The sequence below is a fragment of the Vanellus vanellus genome, assembly GCF_965231255.1.
Source record: "Vanellus vanellus genome assembly, chromosome: 20".
In the NCBI taxonomy this organism is placed as follows: domain Eukaryota; kingdom Metazoa; phylum Chordata; class Aves; order Charadriiformes; family Charadriidae; genus Vanellus; species Vanellus vanellus.
Genome location: NC_138925.1, coordinates 3,006,595 through 3,019,371, shown reverse-complemented (window position 1 = coordinate 3,019,371; position 12,777 = coordinate 3,006,595). Strand labels below are relative to the sequence as shown.

Below are 12,777 nucleotides of genomic sequence, written 5' to 3'. Positions count from 1 at the left end.
AGGGGAGCAAAAGGAAGATCTAAGAGCGACTGCAGGAAAATGAAAGGTCTTGCTTTTAAAAGGACAAGCTGTGTTAGCTTTTCTTGAAGGGCCTACAAGCTTCGGTCGATTTTCCTCTTGCCTGCCCAGTGCAATTGAGCGGCTCCGCCCCAGCAGAAATAGCTCAGCGCCTGGGATGGAGCCGGGCTGAGGCAGCCATGAGGGCTGCGCCACCACTCCCCCTGCCCGCCCGAAAGCTCCTCTCCTGCCGAGGACACAGCTTTTCCCAAACCGCCGCTGCATCCAGTCCTCCTGCAGTCAAGGAGCCACCGTGCTAGTGCGCAGGGCCCCCAGGAGGGGACAAATTCATCAGCATTGGGGATAAATTCCTCAAGGAGAGAGGGCAGGACCAAAAACCAGACCAGGCAGAGAGGCAGCATCTTCTGCCTGGGTAACTGCCTCCGCAGCTAACCAGAAAGCAATGGAGCAACTTCCCCAAGAAATCCATGCAAATAAAACGTAGGTGAGGCAAAAAATGAGAAGTCAGAGAAATGGGGACTGTGAGACACATTAAGGAAGAGGCAGGAGCTGCCAGACAAACTGACAAAATAACACTAAAGGAGGCACGTGGGGCGTGGACTTGTTTTATAGACGTGTGAGCTGTGCTAATTAAAATAGGTATGTGCAGACTGAAACACTTTGGTTACGCTGCTCCTTCCTTCCGAGCTGGTTCCAGCCAGTGCCGTATGTTCCAGAAGGAGCTGAGCGCTGGAGATGCGAGGCCCACAGAGGTAAGTGGTGCTCATGTTCGTGGCAGGTCAGTCGTCTCTGTCCCCTCCCCACAGCCCTTTAGGCTCTTCCCCTGTTTGCCAGCGCTGGAGAAGCTCCGGCTCACCCCTGAGAGACAGGAGGTAAAGTAGAAGTGACCGAGCTCAGCTGTGGGGCGTAAAAGCAGCGAAGAGTGACCTTTTGAGGTATCAAATAATTCCCTGTTTATCCCGATAGCATCATTGGTATCAAAAAGGCACAAGGTCTTTCAGCAGCATCCTCTGCCACCCGGCTGGGCTTAGCATCTTAGCAGCACATGTCACCCACTGGCTCGGGGCCTCTTCTCCCGAGAGCCACCAGGATGGAGGGGCCAGTTTGCCCGGCGTTAAGGCCAGCATTCTCACCGGCATCATCCTCTTCTCACTCTGGGGCAGGTCCCTTCCTCAGCTCTCCAAGCTGTCACCCTGCGTGCCAAGAAGAGCATCCCTTTCTTCGCGGGTACCAGGCCTTCCTCTCTGATAAGCAAGGAACTGGAAGGAGATCTGAGAAGAGGTTAAGGCTCTTCACTCAAGCAAGGGTGGATCTATGCGATGCGTTGGGTCTCACCACCCAAAAAAAGGCTGTTTGTGCCAGGAGAGGTGGAAACCAGACAATGAACTTAATGCAAATAAGGGTCTGAAGCATTCAGCTGTTGGTTGCAACACCATAAATTACTCACCGGCACGTGGTTGAGCAAGAACAGCTCAAAACCAACCACCAAATAGCATCAACCCACCCACTGCTGCCTAACCCTGCCTGCCCTGAGACGGGATTCCTCCCTGCAAAGCGTTGCCAGCGGGATGCGATCCTGGAGGGAACTGTTGGCAGGGAAAGGATACAACCACGTCGAGGGAAAGGACGCCGAGGCTGCCCACCAGCCAGGGCAGGTGGTGCAGGACGTAATCGCCTTCGCCTTGCCCCGGCTCTGGGTTCTTCAGGAGGACGCTGAGGCCGTAGAGCGTGTTCCCCAGCATCACCAGGGCAAAGAGGGAGTAGGAGACCCCGGTGGTGGATTTCCTCTTGTACTGGAAAAAAGGGGGCCAGAGAGAGAAGGTTGGGTGCAGCTCTCTGAAATCTCACTAAAAAGTGGTATTAATCACCCTCCCACCAAAAAAAAAGAAGAAAAAGGGCGGTGACCCAATACCAAGAGGCTTTTAGTTCCTCTTTTGCTTGTAATTAAAGACAAAATGAAAGTCCCCACCCTCAAAATGTCGGTATGTTAAAGGGAGGGGAGAGAAATTAATCTGGCTTTGGAGGGGAAATACAGAAAAATAGTCCCTTATGAAATGATCCAAGACGGGGACCTGGGACCTCTGAGCAAAGAGGAGAAAGGTGATCCCACCGTCCCTTTTCAATCTGAAATCTCCGGAGCCCAGGGCGTCCCCAGGACCAGGCTGCCGTCCTCCTCTGCCCGCACTTACATTAGTGTAGATCTGGGGGACTCGGGAGCACAGGTACAGCACGGAGGAGATGGAGCCGATGGTGAAGCCAATGATCTCGCTCCTGCTGAAAGGCTGCAAGGCAAGGGGGAGGATCACAAGCAGCCCCCATGTTTTCAGAGACGCGCTTACCACCCATGCCACAGCACCGTGCAAGACAACAGCGGGGTCAAAACCCAGCCTTTGATTTCCCCATCTACCCCTCGACCCACCTGAGCACTAAGCATGATCCACGTGCCCAGCCCAGAGTTTATCTTCTCTCCCCCCATCACCCAGATTCAGAAACCAGCTCACCTTCGACCCAAGCTCATCCCCGTGAGCGGAGAGCAGAGACCTCCCTTTAAACGTCACTGGGTCCTGTACTGCAGCAGCACCTCTGCCCAGAAAGGAGACAGTTGACACCATCCCCAGGGAAAGGAAGATGAAGGCTGTGTTGATCGGGGTAGCAACTGCGGGGAGTCAAGCAGAGGGTGGTTAGCGGGGGGGCTCCTCCATCAGCCCCCGGTGCAGCCCAGCACCTGCAGTGGGTGCCAGGACCCCCTCTGGGTACAGAGACCTTCAAGCTCTCCATTATCTCTGTGGTGGCACAGCCAGCACCAAGTAACTCGGCCAATAGCTGCTGCAGGCATTTTATCTCGCAGCGATACGGGCAATTTGTAAGTTATCAGGGAAGAAACAGCTCCTATCTCGGCAGATCGAGAGCATTTGAGTTTCTTTGGGTTTAGGGCTCTTAGAAATCATCCACCCTCCCCAGTCTAAAAGCTTTTCACCGTCTTATCTCACAACAGTGCATGTTCAAATCCCTGCCAGACCAAGCCCTGCTTTGACAGCAAGACTTGTATTATATTCTGTAGAGAAGCTCTCCCGCGTTAACCAAACTGTATCATCAATGGGCTAATTATCAATTGGTTTAATAAACTCAAATGGTTTTAATAAGTTAAATAGTTTTCAGGGCCCAAAGGGATGCCTGTTTGGAGTTCACAGAAAGCTGCAACGCTAAGAAGTGGATGTTCTCTTGCTGTTTGTGAGTGAGTGGCTGCATGATTCTAGTTGCCGGCTGGGGTTAAACCCCGACACAGGGGTTTGCAGAAGCCCTAGGCATGACCAGGAGCTATTTGTGGCTTTCACAGGTTATCCAAGAAAAAGAACACAGCAAGCAATAGGAGGCATCTAACAGCTGCATCAATTCGTCTGCAAAGCATCTCTGCCCTGACAACGCATCTCCCCCAGGGATTGTTTCCCCTCCTGGCTCTGCAGCCGGGGACAAGCCAGCCCAAAAGACGTGCCAAGGGGAGCGCACATTCCCTCCGCCCTGTAACCCCAACTCACATCCTCCGCCCCGGTTCTTCACTTTGTAGTAGCAGTAGAGAGACAGCATCACCAGGTCTGCCAGCACATAGTAAATCGCTGTGTAAACCTGCGGGGAGAAGGATGGGTTGGTCCTACCTGCCAGAAGGCTTTCAGCTTATGGCTGGGATGCGCCAGCATCCCAGGGCATGGCATCGCATCCCTGGGGAGAAGGGAGCATCCCCAGGGGACGGAGAAGGAAGGGAGCATCCCTGGGCCGTTTGGGTCCCTGGTTCCCAGTGCTGGATTAAGCATCACCCATCCCATCCCTCCTCCCTGGAGCTGGGGGGTGTTTGAGAGCTGATCCAGCCCCGGCGAGTCGATCAGTACCTGCAGCGGCAACTGATCAGCCAGGAAGGAACCGATGAGGTTTAGGAGGTCTCCACCCAGCCATCCCAGCAGGAAATATATGGAGAGAGCTCGGTCCATGATGCCCGTTTTGCAGGCTTGGTAAAACTGCCTGCAAGAGAGGGTCGGGTAGAAGCACAAACCATAACCCCCGGCCGGTTCAGCGCTACCTGAGAACCATCCTCAGGCTTCCCTGCTGCTGCCACCCGGATCATCTCACAATTGCCACCCGCCTGAAGCACATGGGGCAGATGAAAAGCAAAGATTTCCTCTAGTAAAGCCACATGTGCCCCTGCAAACTGGCCCCCACGAGAAGTCCTCTGAGCCACTGGCTGTTCGCAGCATCCCGTGGGGCTCAAGTCCTTGTGATCTGTCCTTCCTTGTGGGGGCAGAAACCACCTCTCTAGTTACGAAATAATCTGATGATACACCGAGACTGAGCAGGACTCCCCACAGGCCCCTCTGCCACAGTTGTCCCCAGCACTTCCAAGAAGCCCAGGGCTGCTGGAAACATTTCTTCCGCACGTATGACCTGCAATGACTGCATTGCAGTTTGCTTACGTGGGTTATTACAGCTGCCAAGCATAATAATAACAATATAATAACAAACAAGGCTTTGGGGCTGTATCGCCTGCTCCCTCTCCTCCTGTTAAACCCAAATTTTCCAAGCGCAGATTGCTTTTGCTGGGTAGATTTAATAATTCAGGCAGCTTGCCCTTAAAATTTGATTTTTAAGAGAAGGGTGTTATACCAAGGGAAGGGCTCAGCCAGGTTTTGGGAGCAATACTTACGGAAAAGAGGCAGCTGCAAAGCAGAAAATGGAAACCAGACCCAGGACAACGCTGGCGATGTCCCGTCCGTCCTGGGCGCATTCGTTGAACACGTCCATCACCCAGCGGGAGCCATTGGGACAGTCGGAAAGATTCCTGGGTGGGAGACCCCTCCAGCGCCGTGCAGCCATGGCTGTCGTGGCCGAGGGGTGTTTATCAGCGTCCAGCAGAGAAACTGTTGGGATAACACTAGGAAAAATGCAATAACAGGGGAAAAAATTGAATAACAATGGGAAAAAATATATCTATATTAGGAACATGCTCATGGCTCCTCCAGCTGCGGCTTGAAGCTGGCTCCTATTGCCAAAAAAACCCCAACCCTCATTACTGGCTAATACACCTTTACCGGCCTTAATTTCGTGTCCGGCGGGATGACGCGACCCGGAAAGCCGTGGGCCCGGCAGGATTTGGCCTCGAAGAAGAAATCGAACCCACCCGGGGTGTCCTGTGGGACAGGGACTTACCTTCCTTCTTTGGAGACTGGCTTTATTTTTATTCAGAAAGCCGCTGTTTTTTCGTAAACTTGAGAGTTTTGGGTGGGTTTTTTTGGTGTTTGTTTTTTTTTTTTTTTTTTTTGGCAACTCCACAGCTTCTTCAGAAACTCGCTCTTTTTCCTTTGCAAAACTTGCTGCTTTTTCAGACCCTTGCTGGTTTTCATCCAAATCCACTGCTTTTTCGGGAAGTTGCCGGTTTTTCGCAAATCTGCTGCTTCGGGGGGAAGTTACTGGCTTTTTCTTTTTCGCGAACCCGCTGCTTTTTCAGACACACTGTTGTTTTTTCCTTTTTTTGCCAGCCGGCTTTTTCGGAGACTTGCTGTTTTTTGTACAAACCCGCCTGTTTTGGGGCAGCCGCCCGGCGCCTACCTCAGGGGATCGGGGACCGACCCGGCGCGGCCGTAGTGCGCATGCGCGGCGGGACATTGACCCCCCCCCCCCGCCCCGTCGGGCGGGGCGGGTGTTTTCCCCGTGGTCCGCGCCGGGCGCGCATGCGCAGTGGCGGCGGCGGCGATGGCGGCGGGGGGTGCGCGGCCCGGTGTGGTGCTGGGCGCCATGGAGGTGGGGCGGCGCGCCGGACCCGAAGCGAGCGCCGGGCTGCTCCGCGCCTTCTTGCGGCGCGGATACCGCCTGCTGGATACGGCTTACATGTACGCGGGCGGAGAGTCCGAGCGCATCCTGGGCACGCTGCTGGCCGGCGGCGCGGAGCCCGGTACGGCCGGGGCCGGTCGCTGGCGGGGGCGGGCGGTGTCTGAGGAGAGGGATCGTCCCTGAGGAAAAGGGTCTTCCTGCCAAGCTGGCGCCATCCCTGAGGACAAGGGACTTACCTGGGCCCATTTTCTGAGGAGAAGGTTCTTCCCTGCCAGGATAATGCCATCCCTGAGGAGAAGGGTATTCCCCCAGGCTCGTTCCCTGAGGAGGAGTCTCCTCTGCCAGGCTGACACCATTGCTGAGGAGAAGGGACTTCCCTGGCCCCATTCCCTGAGGAGAAAGGTCTTCCCTCCCAGGCTAATGCTATCCCTGAGAAGAAGGGCATTCACCCAGGCCTATTCCCTAAGGAGAAGAGTCTCCTCTGTCAGGCTGACACCATCCTTGAGGAGAAGGGCTTTCCCCGGGGCCTGTTCCCTGAGAAGAAGGGTTTTCCCTGCCAAGCTGATACCATCATTGAGGAGAAGGGACTCCCCTGGATAGTGCTGACCCCCAGGCCTTGAGAAGAAGGGCCTCTCTCTCTAGGGCAGACCTGCAGTCCATAAGGAGAAGGGCCTCCCCTGCTAGGCTGACATGGTTCCCGAGGAGAAGGGCCTTCCCTGAAACACCTTGAGCAATGCTTGCATTATGCCCTTATCCCCGTTCCCTTCCTGAAGGTGGAAATCTCCCTGCTCATTTCTTTTTTCTCTCTGCCAGTGGAAGTTGCCACCAAGGCTAACCCCTGGGATGGGAAAACACTGAAGCCCGAGAGTGTGCGATCGCAGCTGGACACGTCCCTGGAGAGGCTGAAAAGGACGAGTGTGGAGCTCTTCTATCTCCATGCTCCTGACCATGGGACCCCGGTGGAGGAGACCCTGCGTGCCTGCAATGAGCTGCACAAAGAAGTAAAGTGGGAAGTCCAAGCCTGGATTATCTCTTGAGTCCCTCCCTCCCACCACCTTCTTTAAACCAGGGCTGCTTTTTGTGCCCTTCTGCAGCACTGGGTTTGTGCAACACTAGGAAGGGGGAACACAAATGACCAGGGAAAAGCCAAACAACTGACGCTTCATTGCGTGTTCACGTGGTGTACTTTGTTCTCAAAAGCTCTTGGAAACGTTAGAACATCTGAACTTTGCTTTTCAGCCGTGTTAACTGACTAGTTTAAGATTAGTGCTGGTAATGGGTGAAGAATTCGTGAATTGCATTAACCTAATAGTGCCATTTAAATTAGAAGGTGTGAATTCAAAATGAACAGAAAGCAGGAAATATTTTTGTTGGGTCTTACAATTCAGTCATCTAGAAGAGGTGAACAGGGATGAGGAAAGAACTCTGGAATAAAATTTGCTATCTGTCCTTTTCACCGTATGCATCTTGCTCCATCTAGATACAAATGCGCTTTTAAGAACTGGAACTGAATACCCTTTTATTCCCCTGCAGGGAAAGTTTAAAGAACTTGTTCTATCAAACTACGCAGCTTGGGAGGTTGCAGAAATCTGCACCATCTGCAAATACAACAACTGGGTGATGCCAACGGTGTACCAGGTGAGGGATGGGGCTTGCTGTGGTTCAGCAAATCTTTTGTGGAGGCTGAGATGAATCAAATCAAAAAAATACAAGGGTTCAGATCCGAACAGCACATGGGCGGTTCTGTGTCCTTACAGCAATGGTCAGTCACCACGGGGAAGGGTCTGGGAGCCCCAGATCTTGGACCACCCCCAGCGTGCCAGATACAAAAAACACAGAAAAGGAAGCTGCTGCAGTTTTCTGGGAAGTCCTTTCAGGATGCGTGTGATTAGAAAGCTGAGTGAGATCACCTCAGAAAAAGCTGAGTACGCATTTTTTGCTTGAGTCAGTGACTTCCTTCATGTGGAACTTAAAAATTTTTGCATTACTTGCAATTCTTTAGAAAGTCTGTTCCTAAGCAGATAATAACCTTGTGTGACCTGAAGGCACTCTTCTGGATAAGAGTATTGTCACGGAAGGGTGGGGAAAAGGCTGTTGCAGGTGCTTATGACCACTGTCATGAGCTAGCATTTGAAATTCTTTGTCTCCCTCGTCTTCGTGCAGGGTATGTACAACGCGACCACTCGCCAGGTGGAAGCTGAGCTGTTCCCTTGCCTGAGATACTATGGACTGCGGTTCTACGCCTACAATCCACTGGCAGGTACATGGAGGGGAAGGGTGAGACTTTGAAACAAAACCATGTGAAAAGGGGGGTGTAGAAGAGCCAGCCCATCCCTAAACATGCTGCTGACCCTTTGCAGGAGGGCTGCTGACTGGCAAGTACAAGTATGAGGACAAAGACACACGCCAGCCCACTGGAAGGTTTTTCGGGAATGACTGGGCTCAAGCCTATAGGGACAGGTATGTTTTGAGCTGATAGAAGAGCAGGGAGATGTGGCAGGAGTGGCTACATAAAAAACCCACACTAATAATCAGCTGAGAGGAAGCAGAATTGACTAAAGCTTGTGCAGTGATTACACCTGCACATGCGGTTGGGGCCATGGCTCGTGACTGAGCTTTGCAGAGTGGTTTTTAGGCTCAGCTTCCTCCCGGCTTGCAGCGAAGGATTGCAGAAGTCCTCAGAGGCTACGAAGAGTTGTATGAGGTTTCCTAAAAGCCTTTTGTACTTGCTTTTAATATAGATGTACAATTCACTAGAGGTCCCAAGGGCAGTAAGAGTGGTGTATTTTCTTGCAGGTACTGGAAAAAGCACAATTTTGAAGGAATTGCCCTAGTAGAAAGAGCTCTGAAAGACTCTTATGGTTCCAATGCACCGACCCTGACCTCCGCTGCTTTGCGCTGGTTGTACAATCACTCCAAACTGCAGGTAAGAGCTTGACGAGGCTGTAGCCAGCAGCCCGCGCAGCACCACTAGAACTGGGCAGCTGTTGCGGCACACACACGGGGAAACGTCTGCGTACAGTTATCTCTTAATCTGCATATCCTGTGGGCTTGTGGCCTTCCAAAGTGCGTATTACTGTACAGACCCTGCCTGCCAGGCTGTCGGAGCAAGTCAGCTCTGCATTTCCCCACAGTATCCTGTGTTCGCAGGACTGGAAGAAATGGGAGATTTTAAGTGCCAGTTACTGGGGTCTTGGCTTCCACCCAGACAGCTTCTCTGCGAGATGACTTTGCTTTTCATCAGACTAGGAAATTAATCGTTACATTCCCAATCTCCTCCAAATGTTCCCGTAGCCCCTTGTGAAGTAGGATTTGGCAGCTTTTGAGGAGTTGGCATGACTTTGAGATATTCTGGCCTTGTGAACAGAACTTCATGGTGTCAGTTGCCTAAACACCCAGAAGTTACAGAAGTTAAGTTGTTCTTTTCTGAAAAGAAACGTTTAAAGTTTGGCCTGCAGTGGCCTGGGATAGGTTTCTTTTGGGATCAGCAACTCCTCTTATTGCTTTCCAGGGTTCTCTTGGAGACGCAGTAATCATTGGGATGTCCAACTTGGAGCAGCTAGAGCAGAACCTTGACTACAGCGAAGAAGGTCCCCTGCTCCCGCCTGTCGTAGAGGCGTTTGATAATGCCTGGAACCTGACTGCACATGACTGCCCCAACTACTTCCGCTAGAGACTAGGGTAGGGACAAGAAAGCGGGTGTCGCGAGAGTGGATAATGCAGCACAAGTCTCTCAAAACTCGGGAGAGGTACTTGCCCACCCTGCCCCTTTGATAGATGCGTAAATGGGTTGAGATTTTTCCCTGTATTAATGAAGCTTTGTAGGATCCACTACCATTGTCAGCACTTGTGTTGGCCCATGCCTTGTTCTTTCTCCCCTCATGGACCTACAGCTCTACGCAGCACATACTATGATTTAAAGATGCAATTGATCGGGTAAAACGGACACATAACTGGATGAAGGCCCCAGTTCTGCTTTAATATATCTTAAATAATTACGTACAAGAATAAAACCTTTTTCTAACGCAGACCCTCTCTTAACTGTAGTTGTAGCCTGGCTGGCATCTCCTTATCAGCGCTCCGTGACTTTGAGTGTAATAGCTTCTTCTGAAACTTTTATCAGAAGAACAGAACAAACCCTCAGCATCTTCCCTAGTGTCAGGGGTGCCATGTCTAAGCTGCATTACGCTTACAGGCTTTCTGCCTAGCTTTCATATTTGAGGTGGCATTTCACCACATCCCAGAAACAGTAACAGGCAGCAGCAACAAACATCTGAAGTTTTATATGTAGATTTATATTAAAAAAATCATAATTAGGTCATCTTCTATGAAAAGCACGTTTGAGCTGATCGCCCTTGTCCTCTGGGTGCAAACAGGGAAGGGAAACATCCTCTTTTGTCTCTAAAATAGAGTAGAACTGTCTAGTGTCCAAGCACAAGGACTGCTGCTAGTCCTCATTGCTGTCATCAGCATTGTCATCCTCCTCTTCCTCCTCCTCCGCCGTGTCTCCCACAAGCTTCTGGAAATCTCCTGTCTCAGAATTCCACAGAAATTTGATGGTGACTTTAAACTCCGCCATCTCATAGCCGAAGAGTTTCTAGGAAAGGACACACATCTGTCATTCCTGCTTTACTGTCTCCATGGCCAGCCTAGCAAAACCACTTACAGTAAATATCGCTTCCAGGTGGGAACTGCAGCAAAGCAGGAGCCAAAGTAATTGCTGCAGAGTTTTAGCACTTGCATTAGGAACGCGTAAGGATGTTTGCTGCACCCCACTAACCACCACCCAGAAGTGCTGCTTGCCTTCATCCGAGAACTCACACCCTCTGGCGGAATTAAGCTGAACAGTTAATTATTTTGTATCAGGAGAAATTGTGGCTCATGTGTTACAAAGTTACTCACCAGGACACGGGCTTGTTCGGGGGTGAGAACGTCCCCTTCTTTGCAGACTTCATAATCTGAAAGTAGCGTGACTACTCCTGCAGGAAAAAAAAAAGCTCTTGAACCAGACTCATAAATACTGCAAAAGGCCACCAAAATGCAGGGTGCAGAGCTACGACTCTCAAACACCGCCCTTTGTAGCTTATGCCTTTCCATGCAAGTATCTGTACACCCTGAGAAGCTCTGGTTTCCGAACAGGATGCCAACGCGCTAGGCTTGGCGTAGTTGAAAGGTCTGAAAAAGGACGGTATCTTCTAGAAGGCTGGGTTTTTTCACTCGTCCTTTGACATCAGTTTGGGGAGAATAGTGCAAGAAGAATATGATGAGTTGTCCATCAGATTTACTCCTAAACTAAATTCCATTTAATTATTTAACATTCTCCTTGAAAGATCTTATCTGCACAGACAAAAACCAAAGCTTACCTTCTCGGCTGCTTCACGTACCTTTCTTTAATGCTGTTGGCAATCCCAGCTGCCGTAACTGAGGCTCCATGGAGTGGGGGAACTGCTCCAAGGGCCCTGTGTCCAGGCTCACCGCATACGTTGCCTTGTTCCCTGCGCGGGCAAAGTCCACTTCTTTGAATTTGGAGAACCACCTGCGACGGGAAATGAAAGCTTTAGCTGCAGAGAGGCCATCCCTTGGATAAGACAGGGATTATGGCACAGCCTGCTGTAACTTCTTCCCTCCTGTTGCAGGGATGGCAGAGAAAGACAAGTGGAAGAACCTCATGAGATCATCACTGCTTTAAGAGAAATGTCAGTAAGTGGAGTAGTTGAGTGGAAAAAAGGCTGCTCAACATTTCATAGAATTGTTATGGTTGGAAGAGACCTTTAAGGTCATCGAGTCCAACCATTAACCCAGCACTGCCAAGGCCACCATTAAACCATGTCCCTCAGCACCACAGTCACCCATATTTTAAATACCTCCAGGGATGGCGACTCCACCACTTCCCTGGACAGCCTGTTCCAATGCTTGACAGCCCTTTCAGCAAAGAAATTTTTCCTAATATCCATCCTAAACCTCCCCTGGTGTAACTTGAAGCCATCTCCTCTTGTCCTATCACTTGTTACTTGGGAGAAGAGACCAGCCACGGCAGTGACAGATGCGTACTTACTCATCCACCTCTTCTCTGGTGCGGTTAGTGAAGAGGAGACCAACTTCACCTCGCAGGTGTTTGCTGACCTGAAAGAAAGAAGGCGTCCATGGGACTTCTGGGATTGTGAGCTTTTGTGTCACGATAGGGATGCATTCAATTAAAAAACCCATGGCACGACGACCCGAGGAAGCTCTGTTGTCCCTTGCAGTTTTATTCTGGTTTATATTGAGCTTCGTGATGTGCAGCCCCTACCTTGTGCAGATTCTCCTTGTACTCGCTGCTCGGCTCCCGGCCCAGCGCCACCATCATGACTTTGTTCTTCCCGAAGAAGATCCTGAGGAGGCGGAGATGGAGATGGCGGCCGTCAGCTCCGGGGGCGCTCACCCCTCGGGCCGCATCCCCCGCTGCCACCACCCCACCTCACCTGCTGTGTTTCCAGGCGTTCCGCACGTCCTTCAGCTTGTTGTTCCTCATGTTGGCGACGGAGAAGACGAAGATATACTTGTAAGTGTCCACGCATCGTCGCAGCTGGAAGGGCAGCGGTTAGCGGGGACCGGGGATGGGGGCACCGCGCGGGGCCGGGCCGGGCCGCGCCGCACTCACCTCAGCGATCAGCGCCTGCTTGGCCTCCAACCCCTTCCTGGGAGTACGCGTCAGGGAAACTGCGGGGAGCGGAGCGGAGAGGCGGCGTTAGGGCGGAGACGGGGGAGCGGAGGGGGGACGGGGTTTGGGGCACTCACCTTTGCGGTCCCGCTTGGACTTCGGCATGGCGCCGCCGTGCTCCGAGGCCCCCTCGGCGCCGCGCAGGCTGCTGGGAACGCCAATGGGGCTGTCCCGCGCGGTGCCTGTCTCCACGGGACGCTGCTCAGGCGGGTTTTCAGCGCAGGCGGCGGCGCGGGCGGCCC

The 12,777-nt window shown here is 52.1% G+C and overlaps 3 protein-coding genes across 4 annotated transcripts; 1 reads left to right on the top strand and 2 right to left on the bottom strand.

The window, feature by feature from the left end:
* Window positions 1-609: 609 nt before the first annotated feature.
* SLC66A1 (solute carrier family 66 member 1) lies at window positions 610-5,692 on the bottom strand. The gene is made up of 8 exons (XM_082493687.1): window positions 5,215-5,692; window positions 4,712-4,939; window positions 3,903-4,032; window positions 3,555-3,642; window positions 2,520-2,674; window positions 2,208-2,300; window positions 1,626-1,811; window positions 610-1,289 (listed from the first exon to the last, which is right to left on the bottom strand). The coding sequence occupies exons 2-8, from the start codon at window positions 4,879-4,881 to the stop codon at window positions 1,191-1,193; spliced, it is 921 nt and encodes a 306-aa protein (XP_082349813.1). The 5' UTR covers window positions 4,882-4,939; window positions 5,215-5,692; the 3' UTR covers window positions 610-1,190.
* Window positions 5,693-5,751: 59 nt separating this feature from the next.
* Window positions 5,752-11,883, top strand: AKR7A2 (aldo-keto reductase family 7 member A2). 2 transcript variants are annotated; one of them, XM_082493648.1, is made up of 8 exons: window positions 5,752-5,956; window positions 6,649-6,836; window positions 7,369-7,473; window positions 7,999-8,095; window positions 8,196-8,295; window positions 8,632-8,761; window positions 9,347-9,516; window positions 11,472-11,883. In XM_082493648.1, the coding sequence occupies exons 1-7, from the start codon at window positions 5,758-5,760 to the stop codon at window positions 9,506-9,508; spliced, it is 981 nt and encodes a 326-aa protein (XP_082349774.1). In that variant the 5' UTR covers window positions 5,752-5,757; the 3' UTR covers window positions 9,509-9,516; window positions 11,472-11,883. The 2 variants fall into 2 exon arrangements, with proteins under 2 accessions (XP_082349774.1, XP_082349773.1); XM_082493647.1 differs by lacking the exon at window positions 11,472-11,883 and having other exon boundaries at window positions 9,347-9,982.
* On the bottom strand, window positions 10,110-12,644 carry MRTO4 (MRT4 homolog, ribosome maturation factor). Its single transcript, XM_082493649.1, has 8 exons — window positions 12,613-12,644; window positions 12,476-12,534; window positions 12,297-12,400; window positions 12,125-12,206; window positions 11,891-11,958; window positions 11,220-11,371; window positions 10,738-10,814; window positions 10,110-10,432 (listed from the first exon to the last, which is right to left on the bottom strand). Exons 1-8 carry the CDS (start codon window positions 12,638-12,640, stop codon window positions 10,283-10,285), a joined length of 720 nt encoding a protein of 239 aa, XP_082349775.1. The 5' UTR covers window positions 12,641-12,644; the 3' UTR covers window positions 10,110-10,282.
* Window positions 12,645-12,777: the final 133 nt, after the last annotated feature.